General features: G+C 58.5%; 2 protein-coding genes and 1 long non-coding RNA gene across 5 annotated transcripts; 2 read left to right on the top strand and 1 right to left on the bottom strand.

Moving 5' to 3' along the window:
- Positions 1-9408: 9408 nt before the first annotated feature.
- PGAP6 (post-glycosylphosphatidylinositol attachment to proteins 6) lies at positions 9409-18214 on the top strand. The gene is made up of 13 exons (XM_040635640.1): positions 9409-9529; positions 12954-13131; positions 13214-13406; positions 13645-13772; positions 13948-14216; positions 14312-14631; positions 14966-15056; positions 15139-15262; positions 15678-15814; positions 16295-16473; positions 16557-16703; positions 17329-17445; positions 17801-18214. Exons 1-13 carry the CDS (start codon positions 9409-9411, stop codon positions 18095-18097), a joined length of 2301 nt encoding a protein of 766 aa, XP_040491574.1. The 3' UTR covers positions 18098-18214.
- A 1464-nt stretch (positions 18215-19678) lies between these two features.
- On the top strand, positions 19679-22852 carry MRPL28 (mitochondrial ribosomal protein L28). Of its 2 annotated transcripts, none has more exons than XM_040635641.1 (6): positions 19679-19790; positions 20041-20338; positions 21080-21232; positions 21503-21637; positions 21728-21814; positions 22408-22852. In XM_040635641.1, exons 2-6 carry the CDS (start codon positions 20051-20053, stop codon positions 22513-22515), a joined length of 771 nt encoding a protein of 256 aa, XP_040491575.1. In that variant the 5' UTR covers positions 19679-19790; positions 20041-20050; the 3' UTR covers positions 22516-22852. The 2 variants fall into 2 exon arrangements, with proteins under 2 accessions (XP_040491575.1, XP_008694923.1); XM_008696701.2 differs by having other exon boundaries at positions 19741-19806.
- LOC103668453 lies at positions 20345-25732 on the bottom strand. 2 transcript variants are annotated; one of them, XR_570033.2, is made up of 3 exons: positions 25627-25732; positions 25019-25098; positions 20345-20604 (listed from the first exon to the last, which is right to left on the bottom strand). It is a non-coding gene; the product is annotated as an uncharacterized LOC103668453 (long non-coding RNA). The 2 variants fall into 2 exon arrangements; XR_570034.2 differs by having other exon boundaries at positions 25019-25101; positions 25627-25731.
- Between the last annotated feature and the right edge of the window lie 1314 nt (positions 25733-27046).

Here is a 27046-nt window from a genome sequence, read left to right on the forward strand (position 1 = left end):
AGACCAATAACTCAGTGGTACAGCAGACAAATACTTGGAGATTCTCTTCTCCAGAGAAATCCAAACAGCCAAGAAACACACACAGAGGTGCTCAGACTCAGGACCAATGGGAGAAATGCAAGTAAACTCACAGTAAAAATCTGAGCCTGGGGCGCCTATGTGGCTCAGTCTGTTGAGCTTCTGACTCCTGATTTTGGATCAGGGGATGATCTCACTCAGATCTGTTGATGCACACAGGAGGGAGTCTGCTTGAGATGCTGTCTCTCTCCCTCGCCCTCTGCCCCTCCCCCCCAATAAATAAATAAAATCTTTAAAAATTTTTTTTGAAGTCTGAAATTGCAAGTATTAGCGAGATGGTGGACCATTGAAATTCACGTACGGCTGGATAGACTCTCAATTGACAAAACCCACTTTGGTAAACAGTGTGGAACTATCAAGAAAGTGAAAACTCAACCTACAAAATGGAAGGAAATATTGGCAAATTGGATTATCTCAGAAGGGTCTTTTTTTTTTTTTAAGATTTTATTTATTTATTTTTGTCAGAGAGAAAAAGCACAAGCAAGGCAGACAGAACGAGAGTCAAGCTCCCTGCTGAACAAGGGTCCCCGAACCCGAAACTGGAGCCAAAACCAAGAGTCGGACACTTAACCAGCTGAGCCCCCAGGCGCCCCTCTCCCAGCGTTGGTTTTTTTTTTTTTAAGTTTTTTTTTTAATTTATTTGACAGAGATAGAGACAGCCAGCGAGAGAGGGAACACAAGCAGGGGGAGTGGGAGAGGAAGAAGCAGGCTCCCAGCGGAGGAGCCCCATGTGGGGCTCGATCCCAGGACCCCGGGATCACGCCCTGAGCTGAAGGCAGACGCTTAACGACTGAGCCACCCAGGCGCCCCATCAGCGGTTTTTAAACTTTGGATAAACGTGGAAGTTTCCGTCATGTGTAACAGGACATGGTGGGCCTGGGGCTTCAAAGGTGTGCACGGCCGTCACCTGCTAGCCCACAGCCAGGAGCGGCTCTCCCATCTGGTTTTCACTCATTTCTAGACGTGTCGCTGTGACGGATTTCTGCTTCAGTTCCACTGTGGTCAGAAAAACGTATTCTGATCACTTAAACTCTTTTCAGTTCATCAAGAATTGCTTGTGGCCCAGCACTGACCCATTTTGGGGAACTTGAAAAGCATGTCCAGTCTGCCGTAGTGGCAGGCAGGCTCTGGTAACAATGAGTTCGCACTTGCTGACAGCGTGGGTTAAACCCTCTGTCTTTCCTGGTTGTTTCCTCCAGCATGTTCCACCAACGGCTGTGAGAGGGCCGTCAAGTCTCCTGCTCTCCTCACGTGAAAATGCCTATTTCTTTGTTTCATTCTGCCCATTTTTACTTCATGTAATTCAAAGCTCTCTTAATAGGTGTGTACACACCTTTCTTCCTTATGAATGGAACTCTCATTACTACAAAATAGCTTTGCGTGTGTTTGATCATAATCTTTCTTTTGAAGTCTACCTTATCTGATAGAGATAGAGACGCTCCAGTTCCTCGTGCTCCTTATCGTGTGATTTATCTTTGTCCATCCAGTTACTTTTAACTCATCCATGTCTTTATAGTTGAACTCAATCATTTCTAGATAGTCTGGTCTTTATTTATTTATTTACTTATTTATTTATTTATTTATTTATTTATTTTTAAGATTTTATTTATTTATTTGACAGAGAGAGAGACAGTCAGCGAGAGAGGGAACACAGCAGGGGGACTGGGAGAGAAAGAAGCAGGCTCCCAGCAGAGGAGCCTGATGTGGGGCTCGATCCCAGAACGCTGGGATCACGCCCTGTGCCAAAGGCAAATGCTTAACGACTGAGCCACCCAGGCGCCCCTATTTATTTATTTTTCAGATTCAGTTTGACAATCTCTGCCTTTTTTTTTTTTTTAAGATTTATTTATCTATTTTAGAGAGAGAGAGACAGAGATCACGGGAGCAAGCTGGCAAGGGGTAGAGGAAGACAGGGAATCCAGAAGCAGATTCCCCCCTGAGTACAGAGCTTGACACCGGGCTTGACCCCAGGACCCTGAATCATGACCTGAGCCAAAACCAAGAGTAGGGCACTCAACTGACTGAGCCACCCAGGTGCCCCTCTGCCTTTTTTTTTTTAATCAAAGTGTAGTTGGCACATGTTACATTAGTTTCGGGTGTACTACATATTGATTTGAAAATTCGATGCATTACTCAACCCTCAGCATGAGGAGATAGTCACTGTCTGTACCACACATTATCACAGCGTTATCGACCACATTCCCCATGCTGTACTTCTCATCTCCGTTACTTACTGATTTTATAGCTGGAAGTTTGTACCTCTTCACCCCCTTTATTCAGCGCATTCCCCTACTAACCTCCCCTCTGGCAACCACTGGTTTGCTCTTGGTATCTAAGAGTCTGTTGTTTTGTTTCTTTTCTCTTCATTTGTTCATTTATTTGTTTCTTAAATTCCACAGATAAGTGAAATCCTATAGCCATTGTCTTTTCCTGACTGACTTAGTTCACTTAGCATTTTGTCCTCAAGGTCCGTCCATTTGTCACAAATGGCAAGATCTCATTCTTTTTTATGGCTGAGTAATATTCCATTATATAAATACTCCCTCTTCTTCCTCCATTCACCTATGTTGTTGTGGTTTTTTCTTTCTTTTTTTTTTAAGATTTTATTTATTTATTTGAGAGAGAGAGAGAGACAGCCAGCAAGAGAGGGAACACAAGCAGAGGGAGTGGGAGAGGGAGAAGCAGGCTCATAGCGGAGCAGGGAGCCCGACATGGGGCTCGATCTCAGGACCCTGAGATCACGCCCTGAGCCGAAGGCAGACGCTTAATGACTGAGCCACCAGGTGCCCTGTTGTGGTTTTTTAAAATAAGCTGTACACCCAGCGTGGGGCTTGAACTCACTACCCTGAGATCAAAAGTGGCACATTCTTCCAGCTGAGCCAGCTACGTGCCCCTATTTTGTTTATTCTTAAAGGATGTTTTTGCCAGTTATAGAATTGTGGGTTGACAAGAGTATTTTTCTTCCAGCACTTCGAAGATGACGTTCCACTGTCTTCTGGGCTCCATTGTTTCTGGCTCGTGGGAAGTTAGAAATCACTCAAACTGTTGTTCCCTTGAATGTCATTTTTCTCTGGGTGCTTTCAATATTTTCTGCTCAAGTTTGGTTTTCAGTAGTTGTGCCTGGGTGTGGTTTTCTTTGTATGGTTTCTTCTTGTGGTCACTGAGCTGTTTGAATCTGTAAAGTAATGTCTTTCACTAAATCTGAGACTTTTCGGCTACTAATTTTTCACATATTTTTCCTGCCTCCTTCTCTCTTTCCAGTCCTCTTGGGACTCCTATTTTATTTGGTTTTTTAAAGACTTATTTATTTGAGAGGGGGAGGGGCAGAAGGAAGGGAGAGAGAAACTCAAACAGATTCTGCACTGAGCGTGGAGCCTCACTCGGGGCTCGATCTCGCAACCCTGAGATCAGGTCCTGAGCTGAAACTGAGAGTCGATGTTTAACCAACTGTGCCACCCAAGTGCCCAGGACTCCAATTTTAGTCATGTCAGACCTCTATTTGTCCCTGCTCGGGCTGCTGCAGGGAACAGCCAGGAAAAGTGGGCTCCTTCTCTTAGGACAGGCCCCGATTAGCCTCTCGGGCATCTGCCAGCCCAGAGCAACTTGGGAGGGCTGCCAATGAGAGCGTTCAAACCAGAGCACAACTCTTGGGTCCTCCTGCCCCAGCACGCATCTTCTACCCCGTCACCCTCTTCACCGACCCCTTAGAAGGGGACCAGCAATTTACTCTGTTCACCATGCTCCAATGCATTTGGATCTCGTCCCACGCGAAGAGTCTGAGGGTATTGCTTGTACCCTTCATCTTCTGGTTCATGTGTGCCCAACACCCAGGACAGGAAGCATGCATTTGCCCGGATAAAATAGGGATAAATAAGAACCACACGCTGAACTTAAAGAAAAAAAAAGGTTAACCTTTATTTATACATAATCCTAAGAATACGTACTTCTTAGTTTTTTAGTTGGAAAATGATCTTTCCTTTATGAAATGATAATAGTAGTTGGACTTTAAAAAAATAACAATTTTATTTCAGTAAAATAAAGATTCAAAAACCTTATGCTGTTCCCAAAACTTTTGGGTAAACCATTCCTGTGAAACCCAAATTCTAGGGATCCTGGTCCAGTTTATGCCAATAAGTTGGGGCATGGGGACAAAGAGGAAGAGGAAGGTCAGCATCTCCTTCCCCAGACCACAGAGGGTGTGACCCCAGCTCCTTCCTACAGGAAGCCCGCAATGCGGTGGTGTGACAGGAGGCCATGAGCACGCAGAGCGGGGAGCTCCTTCTGACCTGGGGTCTTCACAGGGCCTCCCACAAGAGGCACTTGGAGGAGGAGCCCATGTGAGTTATGGAAGACAGGTAGGATGGAAAAGAGCAGCCAGGGTGTCTGAAGACCTCAAGCATTCCCACAGTTTGTGCAGGGCTGAGCACCTGCCTCTAGATGGAAGGGAAGCCATGGGAGTTGAGGCCGGATGTCAGCTGGGCCCAGGGTGGCAGCATGACTGGCTGCACAGTTTCCTCTCCCTCTGCCATGTGGGTCCTGAGGCCTCAGAGGCCTCAAGTGCTATAGTCCTTCCTCCGATTCGTTGAATAAAACCGGATTATAGGTGTTTTTTTTCTTTTGTAACTTTTGAAATTTCTTTCCAAAGCAAGCACAATAATTGGCCAGACATAGGCTCCGTGTGGGGTAAATATCTCCCCTTACCCACCGTCCACCGCTCCGTCTTCCCGTCTGCCTGAGCGGACAGCAGTCCACTTGGTCTACACCCACAGAGCTGCTGAGAGGACCTGAGAACATTCCAGTTTGGAAATGGGATGTATGCATGTGATCCAGCAGCTGGATTGCTCCACTCTGTCGCTCTTCCTGCAGAAGACCCACACACCTGTCTAGAAGCTGTGTAGAAATTTATGGTGCGCATCCCAATTTCTTCGTAGAGTTCCCAGGTTCCTGCAACTATGGAGGCTCTGCTGCGCATTCCTGTGTGTCTGCCCTTAGGCTCCTGGGTTTGTTCATTACATTTTAATGTTGCCACGGTGACCTTCAAAAGGTTGAGGCGGTTTGCACTCCCATGGGCACAGTGTGAGGCACCTGTTCCCTGCACAGGGAGAGGACTGCCATCTGCTTCTGACAGACGCCCGTTTATCTGTGCTAAAATCACACTAGCACTTGAGTTTTCACCAGTGCGACCGAGCAGTGCGGCTCACGCCGGCCACTGGTGTCTTCCCGCACCTTCTCTTGTGATGGACTGTGCATGGCCTGAGTCTGTTTTTCTTGGTTTTAATGTGTAAATCTCTTTTCTATCTTATGTACAATAACCCATTATCATACGCACAGCACATGTACACTCCCATTTGTCTTTTGACTTGATGACTCGTAAGAGTTTATTTATTTGACAGAGAGAGAGACAGAGAGCACGCAGAAGCACGGGGAGCGGCAGGAGGAGGGAGAAGGAGAAGCAGGCTCCCCGCTGAGCAGGGAGCCTGACGCAGGGCTCAATCCCAGAACTCCGGGGTCATGACCTGAGCTGAAGGCAGACGCTTCACCGACTGAGCCACCCAGGCACCCCTGACTTTATGATTTTTATCCTACTTTTTACTTTCACAGTGTGTAAACTTACATCACACTTTTTTAAAAGTAGTCTCCACCCCCAACGTGGGGCTCAAACTCACAACCCCGAGATCAAGAGTCGCATGCTCTACTGACGATCTAGCCAGGTGCCCATAGTTACGTAACATTGTTAAAAATGAAGTCAAATGAGTACCTTTTCCTTCGTGATTCCCCAGTTTCCAGTCCCTCTTGCCTAATAAATTATTTCCTATCCCTTTATTCCAAGGAGTGTGTTCTAAGTGTCCTAATATTTTTGTCATTTTATTCTCAACAGTTGACCATCTCATCTAGCTGCCGATTCATGGTTCTGTGTGACTGGAGGTGGAAGGGAAGAGCCTCCGGAGATAGGGCCCTCCCTGGTGGGGGCCTCAGCTTCCCGTCTTCCAACTGAGGCCCTGCCAGGTGGGTCCTAGGCTTCTTCCCACCGCTAATGCTCCGGTGCTTAGCACAGGTCTCCTGACACCAGCCCAGGGCCCCAGCTCCATCCACAAGTTCACCAGCCCGCAGACGCAGCATGGGAATGGGGCCTGTGCGCCACCTCCCCTCCTACGTGGTGGGGAACTTGGGGCACAGGAGCCTCACACTGACGTGAGGAGGGCTAGTGGGGGAGCTGGGCCCAGCCCAGGGTAGGAAGAGTTTTCCAGTGCTCAGTGCTGACCACAGCTGCTGTCCCAGCACGACTCTGGCTCAGCATAGGGCACTAAATCCAAGCTCAGCAAAACCCCACAGTTGACCTCTATCCCTTTAAATTGAGAATGGCCGGCTGCCCAGGGAGTCCCCTGTGAGCCAGGGGTGAGGAGGGCCCAGCCTAGATCCCAAAGGAACAAAGTGTCTCTTCAATGGCTTCACACCTTGGCCTTCTTTCTGCACTCTCCACCCTGCTCCAGCTGTCAGGGGTCTTGGGCTGGCTGGGTCAGTGTCTCCGCCCTTCCCTTCTGTAAGCTCTCAACAAACAACCCTCAATCCCCTGCCCCAAGCAGTACAAAATTCAAAAGACACCCACAGGTAAAGTCCCTCCTTCCAATCCTAGGCCTGCGGGTTCCCTCCCCCAGAGTCGATCAGCATAACCTGCTGTTGGATGCTTCCAGTCATCTATGCCTTTGGTGCATGCAAATACAATATTTAAACACTTTCCTGTAGGGGTACCTCGGTGGCTCAGTTGCTTAAGCCTAAGTGTCTGACTTCTGATTTGGGCTCAGATCATGATCTCAGGGTTGTGAAATCAAGCCCCTGGCCTGCTTACTAGACTCTTTTCCTCTCCCTCTACCCCTCCCCCCTCTCTAAAAAAAAATTTCCTACAAAAAATTTCCTAGCTTTCTGTACACATTGTTCTGCCCTTTCCTTTTTTCAGCCAAAGCTACATCTGGCAGACCATTCCCAATCGGTACATAGAGCTTCCCAGTTTCTCCTTTACAGCCGCACTATGTCAGTGTTTGTATCACGGTATGAATGTCCACGACTTGAATGCACCGTTGCCTAATGACCAATATCTGGACATACACTGTACCCTAATGCAATCTCGCACTTCTGCGAGCATCTCTACAGGGAAAATGCACAGAGGTGGGACTACTGAAGCAAAGGTGTCTGCTCTTGACACTTTGGTAGCTAACACCAGAGGCTTCTGGAAGCTCTAACTACTGCTCACTAAATGTCTACGGGCCCACCATCTTACCCTTCCAGTGTGAAGAAACTACTTGATCTTTGCAGATTTGTTAGGTATAAGAAAAAAAGAGGGCGCCTGGGTGGCTCAGTTGGTGAAGCGTCTGCCTTTGGGTCGGGTCATGATCCCAGGGTCCTGGGATCAAGTCTCTCATCAGGCTCCCTGCTCAGCGGGGAAGCCTGCTTCACCCTCTCCCTCTGTCCCTCTGCCCTGCTCATGCTTTCTCAAATAAAATCTTTTAAAAAAAGAAAAAGAAAAAGGGGCACGCGGGTGGCTCAGTCGGTTAACCTCCTGCCTTCTGCTCAAGTCATGATCCCAGGGCCTTTGGGATCAGTCCCACATCCGGCTCCTTGCTCAGCAGGGAGCCTGCTTCTCCATCTGTCTGCCACTCCCCCTGCTTGCTTGTGCTCTCTGTCCTCCCAATGAAATTTAAATACATAAATTTTTTTAAAAAGTAAAAATAAGCTATTATCAATCTTATTAAGATTGGCATTTGTGATAGGAGTTGCAAGCATGTCCTCCCGTTTATAGATTGTTTCTTGACCTTGCATAAGGCAGTCTAGCACTGGAGAAAGCTTTGATTTCACCTAGTTGAATTTCTGTCTCCCCTCTAGTCTGCTGGGTTTGGGGTCATATTTAGAAATGCCTTTGCTTCTCCCAAAACTCTGAAAATGTTCCTCCAAATTTTCTTCTTAAATGCCTAAATCCTTAACCCGTTGGGAATCTAACCCTATGTGAAGGCTGAGGGATGAATCCCACTCACGGATGCAAATCGCCACCATACAGTACGAAATTCCCAAACATACATGGAGCCTTTTCATTTTTCCATAAAATTGTGTTCTTTACACACACTCCTAGCGGCTTCGTGGAGGCCTGGCCTGGGGAGTCCAGCCGGCTGGAGGCATACAGTCTAGGCCTATGCTGACAAGGCCGAAATGCGCCCAGGACTCGACGGCTGGTGGTCGCGAGTCTCCCCAGCTTCTCCGCGCTCGGCCCCGAGACCCTCATCACACGTCGCCCGGCCACAACTCAGGGAACCCAGACGCTTGCGTCCCTGGACCCCAGCGACTGTAGGAAGCACTCGGGCTTTCCGCGCATCGCCTGCCGCCTCAGACCTACAGTGGTTTCCAATTCAAGCCCCGCCACTTTCCCTTCTGAGTCCCTGGGTTCCCCTCCAGCCCTCTGCCCTCATGCACCCCAGTCCCACGTCCCTCCTGCGCCCGACTGGTTCCCGCGCCAGCCCCCGCCCCACCCCGTGCTCCCTCGGTCCCACGTCCCCCGTGCGCCCCACTGCGTCCCGCGCCAGCCCATCCCCGCCCCCATTCCCCCTCCGTTCCCCGTCCCCCGCGCGCCCCACTGCGTCCCGCGGCAGCCTGCCGCACCCAGCCGTGCCCCCTCGGTTCCACGTCCCCCGCGCGCCCCACAGGGTCCCGCGCTAGCCGCCCCCGCGTGCCCCCTCCGTCCCACGTCCCCCGCGCGCCCCACAGGGTCCAGCGCTAGCCGGCCCCCGTGCCCCCTCCGTCCCACGTCCCCCGCGCGCCCCACTGCGTCCCCCGCCAGCCCGCCGCCCCCCCATCCCCTCCGTCCCACGTCCCCCGCGCGCCCCACTGCGTCCCGCGCCGGCCCTCCGCCCCCTGGTCCTCTCGGTTCCACGTCCGCGAGCACCGCCTGACCCTCCCTCCTATCCCGCCCTGCCTCCCCCCATCTGCGCGCGCGGTGGCGGGTCGGCATTCCCTCTCAGTCCACGACCTTCCTCTGACCCATTTTCCTCGAGCTCCCCCTGTGTCCCCAAGTCGCCTTCGGCCCGCTTCGGTCCCCCGCCAGCGTCCTCCTTCCCATCCCCGTCCCCGAGTCCGGCTCCGGCCCCGGCTACCGGCGGGGCGGGGCCTCGCAGGCGGAAGTGCCCGGGGCGCCGGCGGCTGGGACCGGCCGGGACGATGGGAGCCCGGGGCAGAGGCGGCAGCGGCGGCGGCGGGGGCCGCAGTGGCGGCGGCGGCTGCCCGGGCGGCGGCGGGGGCGGGCGGCGGGGGACGCGGTCCGGGTAGCGCCGGGCCGAGCGCGGAGCCATGGGCCGGGCTGGGACCGGGACCGGGGGCGCGGCGGTGGCGGTGGCCGTGGCGGGGCCGCTGCTGCTGATGTTGCTCGCTCGGCCCCCGCTTGCCGCCGCCGGCGACATCAGGAAGAGCGGTGAGCCGGCGCGGACCCGCGGGAGCCATGCGGGGCGGCGGGGTCGTGTGGGCTGGGGCCGGGCGGGTTGGGGGGCTGCCGGGAGTCGGGGTCTGCATTGTGACTCACTCCGGGGGCGCCTGTGCGCTCACCTGGCGCGGGCGCAGGGCCCGGATCCCCACCCCAGGCGGGGGGGGCCAGGGCAGCCCTTTGCAGGCGCCCCGTGTTAAAGTAGTCAGGGTGGAAAGACGCTGGCGCCCCCCCCCCACTGTCCCCGGGGCCGAGTTCGTCCAGACTGGCCCCTTGGAGTGCGCCCTCCCTTCCCGGTTCTCCCAACACGTTTAGGTAGGGCACAACCGAGGCGGGAAGGGACGCGGAGGAGCGCAGCGGAAGCCCGCTGGGATTCCAGCTGGGAGGCCCACTGGAAATAAGGATTGTGCGGTGGGATTCCAGGGCGCACCTCTGGCCTCAGAGACGGGAGGGGTTGGGAGAAAGTTGCTTAGGGCCAGGAGGGGGGCCCAGGTGGGTTTCCCGTCTTCACCCTTCAAAGGGTCATAACCTACCCAAGTGCAGTGACTTTCAGCCGCTGGCCGTGCTTCTTGAGGCTGGACTCCCAGGTGGACCTGAGGAGCCTGGTAGGCCAGGGTGGTCTGAGAGTCCCCACCCTGGACTGAACCCCCAGGAGGTGGCTAGACCAGGAGATGCTGCCCCTCAGGGTCCTGCCTGGGGGTATTGAGTAGCCTCCCCTGACTGTGGCCTGGGTCTCCCTGAGGGCCCTGTGGCCAGGCTGGGAGGACCCAAATGCCCCCTGGGCAGCAGGGGGCTTCTCCAGCACTGCCAGGGGCTCTCTCCCTCCACTTCCTGGCTCCCTGCCCCTCCCCCCTTCTCTGAAACCCTCCAAGCTCCTATTTCTTTGAGGGCTGTGCCTCTGGTCTCTGAGCTTGGCAGGGCTTGGAATGAAAGGTGGTTTCCCCAGAGATTGGCTCCTGACTCAATTTTCCTTTGGATATTGCTACCCTCATGTCCACCTTTTTCTCCAACCTGGGGTCAGGGCTCAGTGAGGGCTCACTGGTGGGGGGCTTATGGAGATGGAAAACTTGGGGTAGCCCCTCACCTCTTAGGCCGGCTGAGAGGTCAGGCCGCTGTGGGGCTCTGGCTTCTGGAGTCTGCCCTTGGGCAGGGTCTCTGTTCTGGGTACCTATCCTGCTTTGGAGGGTGTGGGATAGTGTGCCCTCTCTGGGGTTCGCAGGACAGGCTCAGGGACTTTCTCTCTTTTCTGTCTAACCCTGTATCCTTGGAGGGGCCTGTGGGGCAGGGCTGCGGTACGTGAAGCTGGTGTTCCCTGATAGAGGAAATGTGCTAATGGTCTGGTGTTCAGCAAGACAACTGCGTGGGTGTCTGGGGCAGGGAGGTCAGGCTATAGAGCTGGGGTGCTGGAGGGGCTATGTAGCCCTGGAAGGGGATTCCCTGGGCCTTAGGGGGAGCTCGAGCAGGTCTCTTATCTCCTATGCACCTGCTGAAAGTCCCACCTACTAGCTGTGTTCCTGGTGCCCTCAGGGTGGCCTTCCAGCGCTGGCAACGCCAAAAGTCCTTGCTCCTTTCAGGCCAGGGTGCTGGGGGCCCAGCCGGCAGACTTCTTCTCTAAGGTGGGGGTGGGGGGATGTCCTACCTCGACTCCCTAACACTTTTCTCCGCCCTTCTCATCATGTTACCCTAGGGGCTGAAGCGGCCTCAGGAGGGGTTTCTGTCGGTTCCGCCACAGCCTGGTGGATGGGACCCGGTGGCCAGCAGCCACCTGGAAGGTCTGGAATTCGTCCCACATAGAGCCTACCCCTGAGCACCCACCCCATTGTGTGGGGCTCCTTTGGAGCTCAGACTGGCTTTGCAAGTGGGTCATTGTCTTCTCTCCCATGCCTCCATGGGAGGGTCAGAAGGGTGGCAGAAGAGCACCTGCTCTCCTGGCTCCCTTCCCGGCTCACCTGGCTTACCTTGAGGGGCCCTGGCCTGCTGTTGAGGTGGTGTCAGCCAGCCACTGTCCCAGTGGGGCAGAGAGAGGCATTCAGCTTGGAAGAAAGGGAGGCCACACCCTGCTGTGTCCACAGTGCGTTTCTTCCGGAAGCACTTTAATATCCATTAACTTTGGAGGGCAGGGCACCTGAAGGGAGGTGCTGTCTACCTCAGCCAACTCATGAGGAAGCTGGGACTCAGAGAAGGGAAGGGATACCCAAGGTCACAGGAGGTGTGAGGCCTGAGCTGGTGCTGGGGCTGGACTCCCTGCCATCCAGCCCAGGCACCTCGTGACCAGACCCCACGCCCAATTAGCTGTCCCCAAGAGCACAGAGAACGCTCAGAGTGCTTCTGTCCTGTAGGAGCAGAAGAGGGAGGGCTGTGGGTGGGCAGCACATGTGGGGTCAGACACCTCTCTGGTGCAGGTGGGGCTCGGTCGGTGGACACCCCCAGCAGGGGCCTAAGCCAGGGTGGGGCCTCCGGTCTCTGTGCTGAGCCCCAGAAGCCTCAGAGCTGGTCCTGAGGTTGGCCTGAGACGCGCTGAGTTTTGGGGACCTGAGAGCTGCTAGGAGGGTGGGCACAGGGGCTCCCCAGGCTGGAGCCGTGGGCAGTTTGCTGCCAGGGGCTCCTGCCTTGTCCCTGTACCAGTCGGCATGAGCACACACCCACTTGAGCATAGGAGCCAGCTGTCCCATCGTCTTCACAGCTGGCTGGGCTTCCGGCCTGGACTCTCCTCCCCGAAGTTCTCTGCTCGCCTCCTCTCTGGGTTAGGAGGTACTCAGGCTCTCGTCTGGCTGTGTCTCAAGTCATCATGGGCCTGAATCCCCTCAGCACAGCGTGCCCCACAGCACGGAGCAGGAGAGGGTCCGAGGAGGTGGGGTGCGTGTTCTGGTGGCCGGTGCCCAGGACACAGGTGAGGTGGGGACAGAGCTTCCACCCCGAACACTTCCCGTGACCTCAGCCTCCATCCCGTGGCCCCAGAGTTGCTGGGGCTGCAGTGTACTGAGTGAGACCGTGACAGCGTGCAGGAGGGGGTGGGAGGACGGGCAGGGGGGCCTCTCCTGCTTCGAAGGTCTGAGGCATCTGGGGTGACAGATGTTGGGGGTCTCGTTCTGGAAGCTGCTGATGGGTGGGATGTCGGTGATCTGGGGAGAGCTGGCAGAGAAATGGCTTCAGGGTCTGCGCCTGTGCCCCGGAGAGATCAGTGGTGGGGGTGGAGAGGTTTAGAAAGATGACAACCCTGGTCTTAAATGCGTGGAAGCTGAGTGGGAATGTGATGGCAGCAGGAGAGCTGGTGAGTCCTGGGCCCTCGCCACACCAGAGACAGCTGCCGGGGCCGGAGGGGACCGCGACGTGTCCAGGTGCGTGTGCCAGGCTCATCATCCGTGGGACCCCATGAGCATGTGGGGGCCTGGCTGACAGCACCTTCGCCCCGCAGACGTCAGGCTGGTGTCCGAACATTTCTCCCAGTCCCCGCAGAAGCTGTCTTTCTACAGCTGGTACGGCAGCGCCACACTCTTCCACTTCCGCGTGCCCCCGGACACCGTGCTACTGCGCTGGCTGCTGCAAGTGTCCCGGGGCAGCGGCCCCGCGTGCACCAACGTCGAGATCACTGTGTAGGTGCCCGCCCACCCGCCCGTCCGCCCAGGCTCACCAGGGGTCCACAGCTGACTCCTGTCCTGCTCTCCCTGTGTCCAGGTACTTCCGTTATGGCGCCCCTCCTGTCATCAACCCTTTGGGCACCAGCTTCCCTGCCAACACATCTGTGCAGTCCCCTTTCTTCATCAAGATGCTGCAGAGCAACGCTTCCCTCAACATCTCCCACCCAGCACCCGGCGACTGGTTCGTGGCTGCCCACCTGCCCCCCTCCTCCCAGAAGATTGAGGTGAAGGTAAGAGGGCTGCGTTCCGGGGATGGGGGGCAGGATCCCTGCCTGCATGACTGCCCAGTCGCTGTCACTTACCTCCTCAGGGCAGACTGCTCTGGTCCCGCCCTGCCTGCCCCCCGTTCCGTGCCTGGGCTCTTTGCTTCGGCCCTGCCCCCCACTCCTGGGCTCTCCGGTCTGGCCCTGGCGCCCCCACGCCCCCATGTCTGCATGTTCATTCCCCCACACTTCACTCTCCCCCTAGGGTTTTGTTCCCACCTGTGCCTACGTCTTCCAGCCCGACATGCTGGTTGTACGGGCAGTCGAGGTCTTTATCCTGGAGCCCGACGTTCCCCTTCCACAGACTCTCCTGGACCATCCCAGCTACCTCAAGTGAGTGGGACCCCCGGGGAGGCCCAACCTGAGCGTGTGGTGGAGTGGGTGGTCCCGCTGCCCTCAGTGTGTGGGCCTGGGTCTCAGGCCCAGCTGCCCAGCCCCAGGTGTGAGTGATGCGGGAGGCTGGTGGAAGCCCCAGAGCCTGAGCCAGACGGTGTCCCCCTCGCCACAGAATCTTCATCCCTGAGTACACCCAGGAGCTGCGGCTGGAGCTGCAGGGCTGTGCCACCAATGGGAGCCTGGGCTGCCCTGTGCGCCTTACCGTGGGCTCGGCCACCCTGCCCAGAAACTTCCAGAAGGTGCTCACATGCATCAGCCCCACCTGGGCCTGCCGCCTGCTGCTGCCCTCCCCACCCTGGGACCGGTGGCTGCAAGTGACAGCCAAGAGCCTGGCAGGGCCGCATGTGTCAGTGGCTTTCAGGGCTGTAGCTGGCCTCACAGGTGGGCTGCGTGGAGAGGGCAGGGTGCGGGTGGCCCTGCCCGCTGCCGCCGACCCCCAGGCCTTCCTGCAGCTGAGCACCTTGTCCTCCCAACAGCCTGCAGGCCGTGGAGTCTCGGCTTCCCGCACCGCCCGCAGAGCAGCCCAAACCAGAGCTGTAACGCCTCGGCCAGCCCGCTGCCCCCGAGCCCCGGCTGCCACGGCCTGGGCAGGAGCGGCAGGGCGGGCGGGGGCCCCTTCTGCCTCACGAGCTACCCGGTCATTCGGGAAGACGTGGACGTGGTGTCGGTTCGCTTCTGGCCTGCGGACAGGGTCTCGGTGCTGGTGCGGTCGGCCACACCCTCGGTGATGTGGCTTTACCTGAACACGGGCATGGACAGCGGGGGCTCCCTCACAGTCTCCCTGCAGGCCAACAAGGTGCCTTCATCGGTGGGCTCAGACCTGCCCAGCTGAGGGGTGCCGCTTGGGTCTTCCCGGGCCGACGTTAGCACAGACACAGGGTCAGCCTTCCGGGCAACAAGAGGAGCCCCGCAGGCCTTGGGGCGGAATAGGGGCTCTGTCTGAGGAAAGGGAGGCCTGTTCTCTGGGCTAAGGAGATGAGGCTATGGGTGGGATCAGGCTGGGTGTCCCCAGCCCTGGAAGGGCCCTGGGCCAGCAGGAGCCACTGAGAACGGAGCCCAGCACCAGACAGAGGGGGGACTTAGGGCAGCTGCAATGGGGCTGGGGCTGACGGCACGGCCTCTCCTTCCAGACCGCAGTTGCCAACAGCACCTTGGTAGCGGTCTGTGTGAATGCCGCCTCCCCCTTCCTCAGCTTCAACACCTCGCTCAACTGCACCACAGGTATGGGCCCGCAGCATCTGGCCAAGTGTCCCCGGCCAGCCCCTCTGGCCGCCTCTGATCAGGCCTTCCCCCTTCCCTGCAGCCTTCTTCCAGGGCTACCCCCTGTCTCTGAGTGCCGCAGCGCGCAAGGCCGACCTCATCATCCCCTACCCAGAGACAGACAACTGGTACCTCTCCCTGCAGCTTGTATGCCCCGAGGGTCCTGAGTAAGTAGACTTGGGGACTACCAGCTGGGGGCAGGCGGCAGAACCATTAGAGCAGGACCATGCATGAGGCCGTCCCGCTCCAGGTCTGGGAGCGACCAAGCCTCTTGCAAGCCACATGGGGTCAGTTGCCTTCCGGGAGTTATGAGGGATTCTTCTCCCCCTGGTCACCCTTCCTGCTGCAGCCCTGGGAATCAGGACACAAGGAGGGGGACCAGTCCAGGACACGGCCCTGGGAGACTGGGACTCGGGGCAGGGTGAAGGGGAAAGGGCGTCTGGGCCTTGGCGGAGCTCACAGCTGCTGTCCGCCAGGACTTGGAGCCTGGGGGCCTCAAGTCTGGGTTCCTGTCCAAGAGCCTGCTGAGAGCACTGACCAGCAGATGTCAGCAGCTAGCTTCCCGTGGCCCCTTCCTCACAGGGAGTGTGAGCAGGCCTCGGTCCTCGTGGAGACCACCCTGTCCTTGGTGCCCTGCCTGAATGACTGCGGACCCTACGGCCAGTGCCTCCTGCTGCGTAGACACAGCTACCTGTACGCGGGCTGCAGCTGCAAAGCCGGTGAGGGCCAGGCCTGGACGCCTCCAGACACTTTTTTTTTTTTTATTTATTTAAGTAATCTCTACACCCATGATGGGGCTCGAACTCATGACCCCAGGATCAAGAGCTGCATGCTCCTCTGACTGAGCCAGCAAGGTGCCCTACCTCCAGACAGTTCTGCCCTTGGTCTCCCAGCCCGGTGCCTTCCTCTGGGAGCCCACCTCTGCTCTGTCAAGGCCGGAGAGTGGCTTGGCCGAGCAAGTTCTTGCCGTTCCTACCCCTGCATCCCAGGCACAGGTGGCACCCCCAGAGACAGTCCTGCCTCCTGACCTTGGCCTCCCCTACCCACACCTGCCCCCCGCCTGCCCCAGCCTGTCCCACCCGGCTCCTGGGGGAGAAAGGGGTTTCTCTGCAGGCCTCTAGGTGAGGGGGAGGCCCTGAAGGTCAGAAGGACGCCCCCGCCCCCCGCCTCAGCTCCCTTGGTGTCGCGTTGGCCCACAGGCTGGCGTGGGTGGAGCTGCACGGACAACAGCACGGCCCAGACCGTGGCCCAGCAGAGGGTGGCCACCGTCCTGCTCACCCTCAGCAACCTCATGTTCTTGGCTCCCATCGCCATCTCGGTGCACCGCTTGCTCCTGGTGGAGGCCTCCGTCTACGCCTACACCATGTTCTTCTCCACGGTAGCCCCGCTGCAGCCCCGCGGGCCGTGGGGGAGGGGCGGGGTGGGGGGGCTGGGCGGCGGCTCACCACCCATGCTCCGCAGTTCTACCACGCCTGTGACCAGCCCGGGGAGGCGGTGCTGTGCATCTTGGGCTACGATACGCTGCAGTACTGCGACTTCCTGGGCTCGGGGGTGTCCATCTGGGTCACCATCCTCTGCATGGCGCGGCTGAAGGCGGCCCAGAAACATGTGAGTGACTCCCGACGCCTGGGTCTGGGCTCCCGGGCAGCAGAGGCCCTGGCATGTGGCCTCTTGGGGGAGAGACCGGGGAGAGGGCGTGGCTCTCAGAGACCTGCCCTGTCTTGTAATGACCACTCGTCTTCTGGAAGACGCTGCCTCCAGCTGGGGGTGGGGGTGCTGGCTGCTTGGAGGGTGCCAGGAGAGAAAGGTGGGGGGCAGGGTTAAGTGAGGCCCCCAGCCCATCTCTCCCAGAGCCCCCTTCAGAGAGGCCTAGAGCGCCAACCCCACCAGACCTGCCTGACAAGCCCCCAGCTGTGCTCCTGCCGCCCCTGGTGCTGAGGACACTCCGGGGACTTTTCTGCCTCAGCTGGCTCTGGCTGCTAGAGACACCTGCCCTGGTGCCTTGCCTGGCCAGGTCTGTGCCTCAGAAGTTCCCTGGGGATGGATCAGTGGGACACATAGGTTCCAGCAGTGCAGAGCAGGACACAGTGTGCAAGCAACTCTAAGGCCAAGAGACGGGGGGACAGCAGGACGATGACCATGCCCAGGTCACCCGTTCCTACTGGACCTTGTTGTCGTGAATGACTGGCTGAGGGAGCCAGTGACCCTGTGGTCACCCCTGTGTCTTGCCCAGGTCCTGTTTCTCCTGGGCACGCTGATCTTCGCCATGTCCTTGCAGCTGGACCGCAGGGGTGCCTGGAACATGATGGGACCTTGTCTCTTTGCCTTTGTGGTCATGGTCACCATGTGGGTAAGGAGCTGGGAGGCCAGTGCTCCTGCCCTCACCCCTCCCCTGGTGGTCGGGATAAGAGAGTCTGGGCTCCCCGCAGACCCCAACTCTGGGACAAGAGCCTGGCCCGTCATTCTGGCCATGTTTCTGCTGCTGGGCCTGAGTCCTGCACATCTGTCGAGGACTGCCGGGGGCACCCGCGAGGGCCCCACACAGCTTCCTGCCCGGGGCCCGGGCCTGACATCTGTCAGGTCCTTGTGCCCTTGGGCCCTCTCCAAGCAGTCACACCGACGGTCCCACTGTCCAGACCTACGGGGCCCCTGGGAGCTGTGGCTGCAGCCTGCTGTGCCAACGCTCACGGGATGGTTCTCTCCAGGTGTACCGCTGCGGGCACCGGCGCCACTGCTACCCCACCTCCTGGCAGCGCTGGGTCTTCTACCTCCTGCCCGGCATCTCGATGGCTGCTGTGGCCATTGCCATCTATACCTCCATGATGACCAGTGACAACTATTACTACACCCACAGCATCTGGCACATGCTGCTGGCGGGGAGTGCGGCTTTCCTGCTCCCGCCCCGCGACGAGCACACCAAGCCCTGGGCCTGCTCGCAGAAGCTCACTTGCCACTATCAGATCTGTAAGAACCACCGAGAGGACCTGTACACGGTGACGTGACGTGGCCAGCTCAGGGACGCCGGCAGCTATGATGATGACCTCTCTGGCTAGCGGCAGGACCAAAGGAGAAGGACCCTGTCCAGATCGATTTCCAACTGAATAAAATTGCCCTGTGCACTCTTTGGCTTCCTCCTCAGGAGAGGACTACACCCCCACTTCCCTTGTGCCTACCGGCTGCTGGCTACCTTGGTCCCTCTGCAGGTCCCAGCTGGCGTCTGCAGGGGCCCCTGGGGCCTGGGCCTGGCTGCTTGGAGACCGCAGGTACCATGCAGGGGCGGGTTCTGTGTTCTGCTGGCTTAAAGATGGTTGGAAATGTGGAGAGATTCGCCCATCGTCCCTGTTCCCTTGTGAGGTGGTGAAGTGGGACCCAGGGGGACAGAGGAGGCCTGAGCCCACCTCCCACAGGCCTCTGCCTCACTGAGCCTGGGACTGTGCCCTCCCTCCTTACATCCCTGGCTGTGTGATGAGGTGTGCCCTGATGCCAGCCTTCCTTGGGCGTGGGGATGCCCCCTTCTGGTGCAGTAGTGTGGGGATAGGGGACCACAGTCACCAGGGAGTTGCTGGGCACTGGGGCTGCCATGACAGGCTGGGTTTGGCTGTCCAGTCCTGCCCCTCCCCTCTGCTTTGGAGCTGCAGGACCTTGGGAAGAGCGTCCTTGGGAGGGGGCTGCCCCGCTGCTCTGGGAGTGCACTTCGCCCCAACTCCATGTGTCCAGCCACCCCGTGGGTTCCTGGGCCCTTGTCTGGGGAGCTACTCATTATCTCTAGTCGCTCCAAGAGAGGAATGATGACCGGTGCTCTGTACAGGCCTAATTGTGTGTTTGGGGAGGGGTTTCCCTGAGACCTGGCCCAGCCTTTCTCCCTCCTCTTGGGGGAAACAGGATAAGGGGGAAGCAGGATAACTGCCCCTCCCCTAAGGCAAGACTGCAGTGGCTGCTCTCTGTACCAGGGGTGCCGGAAGTGACCACAGGACGCTGAGGCGGCTGAAGGTGGGGTGGCCTTGTGGGCTTCCCTTCCTACCCGGGGTGTGGCCTCCCTGTTGGCTCCCGCACCCCTTTTCACCCTGCACTTGGCCACCAGAGTATTCTCTAGGCTTGTAAAGGGGAAACAAACAGCTCTATATGGTGTTTTCTGGGTTACAAGTTTTTAAGACATTAAGACATTTTTATGTAGCTCTCATTTTGCTGTGATTGGTGAGTTTAATACTCTACAGTGATATTTCAAGGCACAAGAGTCTTTTATTTAAGAGAGAGCGCGGGGGTGGGAGGTGGGGGCGGGGAGGGTCTTAAGCAGGATCTGTGCTTAGTGAGGGCTCGATCTGAGGACCCTGAGATCATGACCTGAGCAGAAATCAAGAGTTGGACTCTTAACCGACTGGGCCACCCAGGTGCCAGGAGACACAAGAGTTTTTACTTTGATTTCTGCTCTCCATCCCGCCGGAGAGGGAGTGGGACCAAGGATGACAAGCTCCACCCCTCCCCGCCCCCAGCTCCGCTCCGGGGAAAAGGGCCCGCATTTGCTGACGGTGCCTTGAGCTGCTGCCTTCGCTGCAGGGCATTTTCCACGGTCCCTAAAGACAGGAAAGGGGGCGGGACGAGAGTAGACTGACGGGGTTTTCAGCCATTTAGCGGCGGATGAGGTGCTAGGCACCGCCTCGCGACTTCTGGTTCCGGTGCGGCGCGGAACTCGGGGAGGTAGGCTGTGGGCAAGGTGAGGGTCGGGTCTCGTGGGGCGGGTAGGGACTGCAGGTGCGGGCCTCGGTCGGGAGTCAGGGTCCGGGATTAGGAGTCGGGGCGAGGGGAGAGGCTACACGGGCAGTTGGGGTCGGATCTGGAGTCGGGGGGCTAGGCTCGGGGTCGGGGTCGGGAGTCAGGCCGCGCGGGCAGTCGGGACCCGAGTGGGGCCGGGCTGCAGCGTAATGGCGTCACCCCTGCCTCCCGCCAGGCTCGCCGCCATGCCCCTGCACAAGTTCCCGGTCGGCCTGTGGAAGCAGCTGCGGCTGCGGGAGGGTATCTGCTCCCGCTTGCCCCCGCACTACCTGCGCTCCCTGGAGGAGGCGCGGACGCCCACGCCTGTGCACTACAGGCCTCACGGGGTTAAGTTCAAGACCAACCCCAAGAATGGGCAGCGGGAGCGTGTGGAGGATGTACCCATTCCCATTTACTACCCCCCAGAATCCCAGCTGGGGCTCTGGGGTGGGGAGGGCTGGATCCTGGGCCATAGATACCTCAACAACGACAAGGTATGTGAGCAGGGCAGGCTTCGGAGCACTTGTCTGGGTTTTGCTGCCCTGGGCCCATGCTGTGCTCCGAGGTTCAGGAGCGAGGCTGGGGTGGGGGTGTGTGCTTACGGTGCGTGGAGACTCACTCGGTCAGGGAAGCCAATCCCCGCCAATTTCACTCCGTGTGAAGCCGACTGGGTGTCCTGAGACAGGGTGGTGCACGCGGGAAGCAGGAAGTGCAGAGCCACGGGGGCGGTTAGTCAGATCAGGTGTGAGGATGAGGAGATCTGTGTGGGAGAGCAAGTAGGGGGAGGTCAGGTCTCCGGTCACCTGTCAGCGTGGCACGCTGTAGTTCGCCTCCTCCTGACGCCCGCGGCCGGCCTGGCCACCTCATCACTGCACCTAGGAAGGCTGAGAGATGCACAGTCTGCCTTCCACACTGTGCAGCCTCTGGTGGGAAACCTGCGGGGCTTCTGAGCCCTCTGCACGGTGGCTTGTGTCTGAGGCCTCCCAGGTGGCCTCTCCCTTTGCCTTTGGCCCCTTGGTCCCTGGTTGTGAACCCGGAGTTACGGTTGTACGTGTGGTGTGCCTGGGACTCACCAGCAACCCAGGCAGGGTTGAGAAAAAGCTGATCCTCTGGGTCCCCAGGTGGGGTCTGGTCCCTCCAGCTCTCTGTCCTGAGTCCCAGGAAGATGCCCCGGGCCCCATTTGGCTCTGTAGGGGGAAGCAGCAGCGCTCTCGAGGTCTCTGTTCCTCCCTTAGCTCTCAAAGAGGGTGAAGAAGGTGTGGAAGCCACAGCTGTTTCAGCGTGAGCTCTACAGTGAGATCCTGGACACGAAATTCACCGTCACAGTGACCCAGCGGACCCTGGACCTCATCGACGAGGCCTACGGGTTTGACTTCTACATCCTCAAGGCAAGCTGGGGGCCAGCACACAGCAGAGTCTCCTAGCGAGTCAGAGACTCGCTGGGGCACACCCATGTCTGGGGTGGAGGGTTATCAGTGAAATATAAACGGGGTCCCAGGGAGCATTGCTGCCTCCTTCCTTGCTCTCAGACCTTCCTTTGTTCTGTGATGGCCTGGGGCCCTCCAACTGCTGAGGAGGAGCCTGGTGGGGTCTGCCGGCGGGTGGGGTGGGCAGGGCCCCGCCAGCAACACCTGGCCCCATGCATAGCCTCCTGCCAGACTCCGAAGGAGGACCTGTGCTCCAAGTTCGGGATGGACCTGAAGCGAGGGATGCTGCTGCGGCTTGCCCGCCAGGACCCCCAGCTGCACCCAGACAACCCCAAGAAGAGGGCAGCCATCTACGACAGGTACAAGGTGAGGCTTTGGTTTGTACTTCTTACTCCTCCTGGGTCCCGTTGACGGGCAGTACTTCTGCTCATCGTGTGCCTGGTCTCTCCTGTGCAGGAGTTTGTCATCCCGGAGGCAGAAGCCGAGTGGGTTGGCCTGACGTTGGATGAGGCTGTGGAGAAGCAGAGGCTCCTGGAGGAGAAGGTGCACATGTGCAGCACTGCGGACGGGGGTGGGGAAGCATGGACTAGGAGCCACTGCACCCAGGGAACCTGGGGAGGAGCTGCCGCTGTGCACAGCTGGCCTCACACAGCCACAGCCTGGGGGTCTGTGTGGCATGCCCCCTCCCCTTAGGTCCTGACACTCTCCTGCCCACCTCCCCCTCCAGCTGGCTTCATAAGTTCATGGACAGAAAGACTCTTGGTGCCACCTTTGGTTTCTTTGGCCACGTACCACCCCCTGCCCTGGGATCTTCCTGGTATCAAGCTGAGGTCTTTTTGTGTTTGTGCCCAGGAAGGGTCTGGAGCTTGTGGTCGCTGCTGAAACAGGGAACCCACCATGGCACAGCAGCCGCTGCCCCCCGTTCTCTTTGCTTGGTTTATCTGCAGCGACAGGGCCCCAAGGCGGGGAAGCCTGTGTCCCCAAGGGAAGGTGGCCCCTGTCTTGTGGACAGGGCGGCGTCCTCTGGGCTGGTGGCTGTAGCCAAGTCTGAGGGGTCCTCTTCGTGTTTGGCCAGCAGCAGCTGGATTCCCGCTTTCCCCAGAGCGACTCATTGTGATCCTGTCTCACTCCTGTAGGACCCGACTCCTCTGTTCAAGGTCTACGTGGAGGAGCTGATTGAGCGGCTTCAGCAACAGGCACTGTCCGAGCCGGTGGTAGTGCAGAAGCGAGCCAGCAGGAAGTGACTGCGCGGTGACCCCTGCCCGACAGCCGTGCTTGGCTGTGCCCCAGCCCCCTCGGCACTGTGGACACAAGAGCCTGGGGTGGTGGTGAGGACCATGTGTGGGTAGTGGATGAACCCGTTCTTCTGTGCTGACTCAGCAGCTCCCAGGGTTGGGTGGGCTTTGTGGAGGCCCCAAGGGGTCTCGTCCCAAGGTCCCCAGAGGTCTGGGGCCGTCTTGCTGCCCCTGCAGCCCCCCTCCCCCTGAAGTGGAGGCCCAGCTGAAGTGAGGTCACCACACTTTGGGGGCAGCACAAGTAAAGTGTGAACTGGGCCGTGTGTGTGCTGCTTTGGCTGGAAAACTGCAGCTCTCCTGAGTGGTCTTTGACTTCGTCGTGCCCTGCCCCAGAGACGCGGGATGTGGCTGAGCTGTGGGACCGGGGTTCCACTGGGAGAGTCCAGCGTAGTTGAAGGCATCTGGCAATAGATCATCTCCCTCTTGCACATCCCCACCTGTCTGGAGTGTTCTCCAGAGCAGAGGCAGAGCTGTGGCCTCACTCTGGGAGCGATGGGGAAGGATCCGTGCTGGCATGCCGTACAGGGTGGTGAGCACCCCCACCAGCTCTCCGGAAGTGCAGGGATGTGAGTCCCAGTGGGAGGCTGGGCCAGGTGCCCTGAGGCCGTTCCTGCTCTGAGATTTGGGGGTGCCTTGACCTTCTTCCCTAGCCCTTTCCTGGGAGTACTGAGCATTGAGACCCATTCAGATCACTCTGGGAGGCAGGGAGTGATTCCCCTGACCTGGTCCTGGCAGCTGACCCAGGGGCACCCAGCTCCCCTGAGAGGTGCTGTGGAAGTGAAGACATCTGGGCTGTGTTCATGGAGGTGGAGGCCTGAGGGAGCCTGTGGTGGGCTAGTGAGCGTGGCTGGCCCGTGAACACAGCGGCAGGAGGGCCCTTAAGACCCCACAGCATAGGGAGGTTATTGAGGGGTGGGGCCTGTCCTCTGGGGAGCGATCCTGAGGTCTTTGTGCGAAGCTGGGAAATGCTGTTGTCAGTCCCAGACTCCTCTGGGGCGTACCTGTGGACCCATGTCTTGATGCACATGATTGTTTCTTCACGGGGTGCTCCAATGTTGTGAACAGGTATTAATTTTTTAAAACTTTTACCAAAACTGCCAGCGCCCAGCCCACCCCTGCCGAGCTCTGGGCGACACCCAGCCCAGGGACCCAGACAGCCCTGGCTCCAGCCACCTAGGTGGTGTTCTGGCCTGGCCAATCCTTCCAACCCCCACTTGATCTCACCTGACGTTTCCCATGCTCAGCCCTGAACCGAATTAAACTGATCCCTTTCTAGCACTGCCTGTGTCACCTGCACCCCCCCCCCCCAGCTGTGCACCCCAGATGCCCCCAGTTCATTGGCTGGGCTCGCAGTCACGCCTTGCTCTGCTGCTCTTTCCTGCCCCCACTCAGGCTACAGGTCCAGGTGTGGGGAGCTCTTATCAGGACGTGTAGCGTTTGTGTGTCTGCTGGTACCCCAAGGGGCCTGGGGCTGGGGCAGGGTGGGGACTAGGCTGCCTGTGGGCCATGGTGGGGGAGGTGGACTCTGGCCTGGGTCTCCCTGTCAGCACTGGAGGGCCAGGCAAAGAGTGTTGAAAGCAGAGACCCAGCCGAAGTGGGGTTACCACACTTGGGGGCAGCACAAGGAAAGTCTTAGGGTTGCAGCTCTGCTTTCCCTGGGGCATGGGGGTTACTGAAGGGATGGCCCAGACTGGCCTCCAGGGCTGCTGGTCAATAGAAGGAGCTCAGTGTGGCCTCCAAGGTCACTTCCCTCCCCATAATCTGTGTGGGGTCTGGCTGTGGCCTTGGCCCTTTTCTGGTGGAGTCGGTATCAGTTTCATCAAATTCTCACAAAGATCCTCTGCCCAGGAAAGTTTAAGCTGTCAGTGAGTAACAAACTTGGCTCCCCACCCCAAATAAAACTCCCTGTGTCTGGGAAGGTGCCTGGCAGGCAGAAACTGCCACACTCTTCCATTACAAAAGGTGGGGAAGCTAGCATGTGCACACCAGCCAGGAGCTGAGCAGTGGGGGCCCACAGGCCACACCTCCACTGGTCTGCTGTGTGTGTCCCTGAGAGCCTCCAGTCCACTCACCGAGTTCCCTGCAGCCCCTCAGGCTTCTGAACTGGGGTGGGTAGTTGTACTGACCAACGTCAAGCCCACAGAAGTCCAGACTGCCCTGTGCTGGCTCCGGTGGGCAGACAGGCTATGCCCCTGTCCCTCCCCAGCCCTCCAGGAGCCCTTGGGCAAGCTCCCTTGCTTGTGTGTTTCCGTGACAGCCAACCAGTCAGGGACCACGGGCAGGAGGGTTGACCATGATCACTAGCTGTAGATGCACAGGTCCCTTGGGACCTGGGCAGTGGCGGCCTCTGACAAGTGTCACCATCAACACCATGGGGTCCCGAGGCCCAGGAAGGACACCCGAGGTCAGGAAGGGCGTGGTCCAGTCCACGGCTCTGGGTCTGACCCCTCACCTGAGGGTCTTGCCTGAGTTGTCCTCAGTGTGCATTGGCTTGCAGGGTGGAGGATGTGGAGACATCTTTACGTCTTCTCCCTGCTAGGAGCCGGAGGAGCTGTTGTGAGGCCTACCCACATGCACTGTCTTTTTCCCTCTGGAGCCTGTGCTCCAGACCCCCTTGAACACCTCTCCCTTCCACCCCACCACCAGCTGCCTGCCCCCACGCGGGAGCCTGGGTCAGCGGCACTTTCTGTGCTATCTGGCACCCTCTGCCCCAGCACACCAGAGCCCTCCCCATGCTCTTCTTGAGCCCCAAAATGGGGCTCCCCCCACTGGACCCTCCAGCACCTCCAGCTGACCCAGGCCTATGTCCCCACCCATACCTTGTCCCTGGACAAGGCCTGTCTGCTGATGGTGTCCAGCATCAGGGGGAGGCCCTTGAGGCTGGGGGCTCACTTCTGTGATTGAGCAACTTGGGGTGGGGCCAAGTCCTGGGCTGGCTGAGCAGCTTTGGTGCCATGGAGCTCTGGGCCCAGCCTGGCCCACCCTGAGCCCATTCCCTTGGATGTGCAACCCCTGTGGACCCGTGTTCCAGAGTCCCCCTATTTCCCAGGTCCCTCTGACCTTGGCAGTGGCTTCCTCAGCAGCCCCTGGGCCCCTGTGGTCCTGGCCTCTTCCCAAAGACTTGGGGCTCACATCTGCTCCTCACAGGCTTGTGACTGTTGCTCACTTCCTCTTTTCTCCGGCAAATGTGGCCTGAACATGGGCCAGGAAATGGGATGTGGCTTCCCAGGGCTCTCAGGTGGATCTCGTAGGGGCCTTGACTTGGTGCTAAACCAAGAATGTTTGGACTGTCACAGAGACAGGGGTAGGTTGGCTCTGGGATGGTGATGCTGCATTGAGCCCCTGATGAGGAACCCTGGTCTTGAGACATCTGGGAAGGCCTTTCCAAGGAGCTGGTGCTGACAGACCCAGGGGGTTCAGGTCAAGGGATGAACAGGTACAAAGTCACAGGTGTGTGGTTGGTTTCTGCAGGGTTGCAGAGTGGTTGGTGTGACTGAAGTCCTAGAGTCTGCTGGGTTGGGGACACAGGGTCTGTGAAGCAACAGGGCCAGGCTGGGGCCTCTGAAGGCTCTTGAGAGGGGACTCTGTGAGTCTGTCTGTGTGTTCGGTAGGTTGATGGGAGTGGAGGAGGGGCTGGCAGGCACAGAAGTTGGCAGGCCTCTCGGGGTCTCAGGTGGATTGAGAGCTTGGCTCTGTCTCCCTGAGTATGGGGAGTTCCCCCTGCCCTTTCTCCCTCTGCCCTCATCCATTATTTTCTCACCAGATGGCCTGGCCTTCAGCCCCTAGGGCAAGCCTGACCTGAAATCCTCCTTGAAGTAGAGGCTGCAAAGATATCGTTCCTGCCTCCTCCAGGTGGTCAGGCAGGGCGCGGAGTGGCCTGGGACATGTCCCAAGAGAGGGACCTGGACCCTTCACACTGGACATACATGAAACCCACATACACCCGGCAGCTGGTGCAGGAGCAGGGTCCAGTCATGCCCGACCGGACACGGCCAACGGGACCCTGGTGTGGGCCCACGGCGGCACTGCCTGCTCCCTCAGCAGTCAGGAGTGGCTCGGGGGGTGGCGGTGTCTAAAGGGGCTGGTTGCCATGGCTACCATAGGGTTCTGAGGCCGTCATCTGGTCCCTGCCTCAGCCAAGCCCAGAGTCACACTTCTTCCTCCCAGCCACACAGTGGCCAAGAGCAGGGACCCGCGTCCTGGAGTGGCTGAAAGTGCTCAGACAGACGGCCAAGCCCATCATGGCGGACCGCGGGATGGTGGGGCGTGAGCAGGCACACGGAGCCAGGCAGGTGAGGTAAGCCGGGCGGGCAGACGGATGGACAGACGAATAGGCGGACAGGTGGATGTGCTCCCTGCTGCCCATTGTTCTTGTGGCTGAGGCCCTGCCCTCAGCCCACCCTGCCCTCTGCACCCTCCTGCGTGCGCTCGCACACATGCCCGCACCCTCACCCTCACCCCCGGACCCTCTCCCCAAACG

Source organism: Ursus maritimus, unplaced genomic scaffold (genome assembly GCF_017311325.1).
Source record: "Ursus maritimus isolate PB19 unplaced genomic scaffold, ASM1731132v1 scaffold_2, whole genome shotgun sequence".
In the NCBI taxonomy this organism is placed as follows: Eukaryota; Metazoa; Chordata; class Mammalia; order Carnivora; family Ursidae; genus Ursus; species Ursus maritimus.

Bases quoted from the DNA above. Each gene is read 5' to 3' on its own strand.
- PGAP6 (XM_040635640.1), top strand. From the start codon at position 9,409: ATGGGCCGGGCTGGGACCGGGACCGGGGGCGCGGCGGTGGCGGTGGCC. The intron at 9,530-12,953 runs GTGAGCCGGCGC...TTCGCCCCGCAG, and splicing joins CGGCGACATCAGGAAGAGCG to ACGTCAGGCTGGTGTCCGAA. The intron at 14,217-14,311 runs GTGGGCTGCGTG...TCCTCCCAACAG, and splicing joins GGCTGTAGCTGGCCTCACAG to CCTGCAGGCCGTGGAGTCTC.
- MRPL28 (XM_040635641.1), top strand. From the start codon at position 20,051: ATGCCCCTGCACAAGTTCCCGGTCGGCCTGTGGAAGCAGCTGCGGCTG. The intron at 21,233-21,502 runs GCAAGCTGGGGG...GCCTCCTGCCAG, and splicing joins TTGACTTCTACATCCTCAAG to ACTCCGAAGGAGGACCTGTG. The intron at 21,815-22,407 runs GTGCACATGTGC...TCACTCCTGTAG, and splicing joins AGAGGCTCCTGGAGGAGAAG to GACCCGACTCCTCTGTTCAA.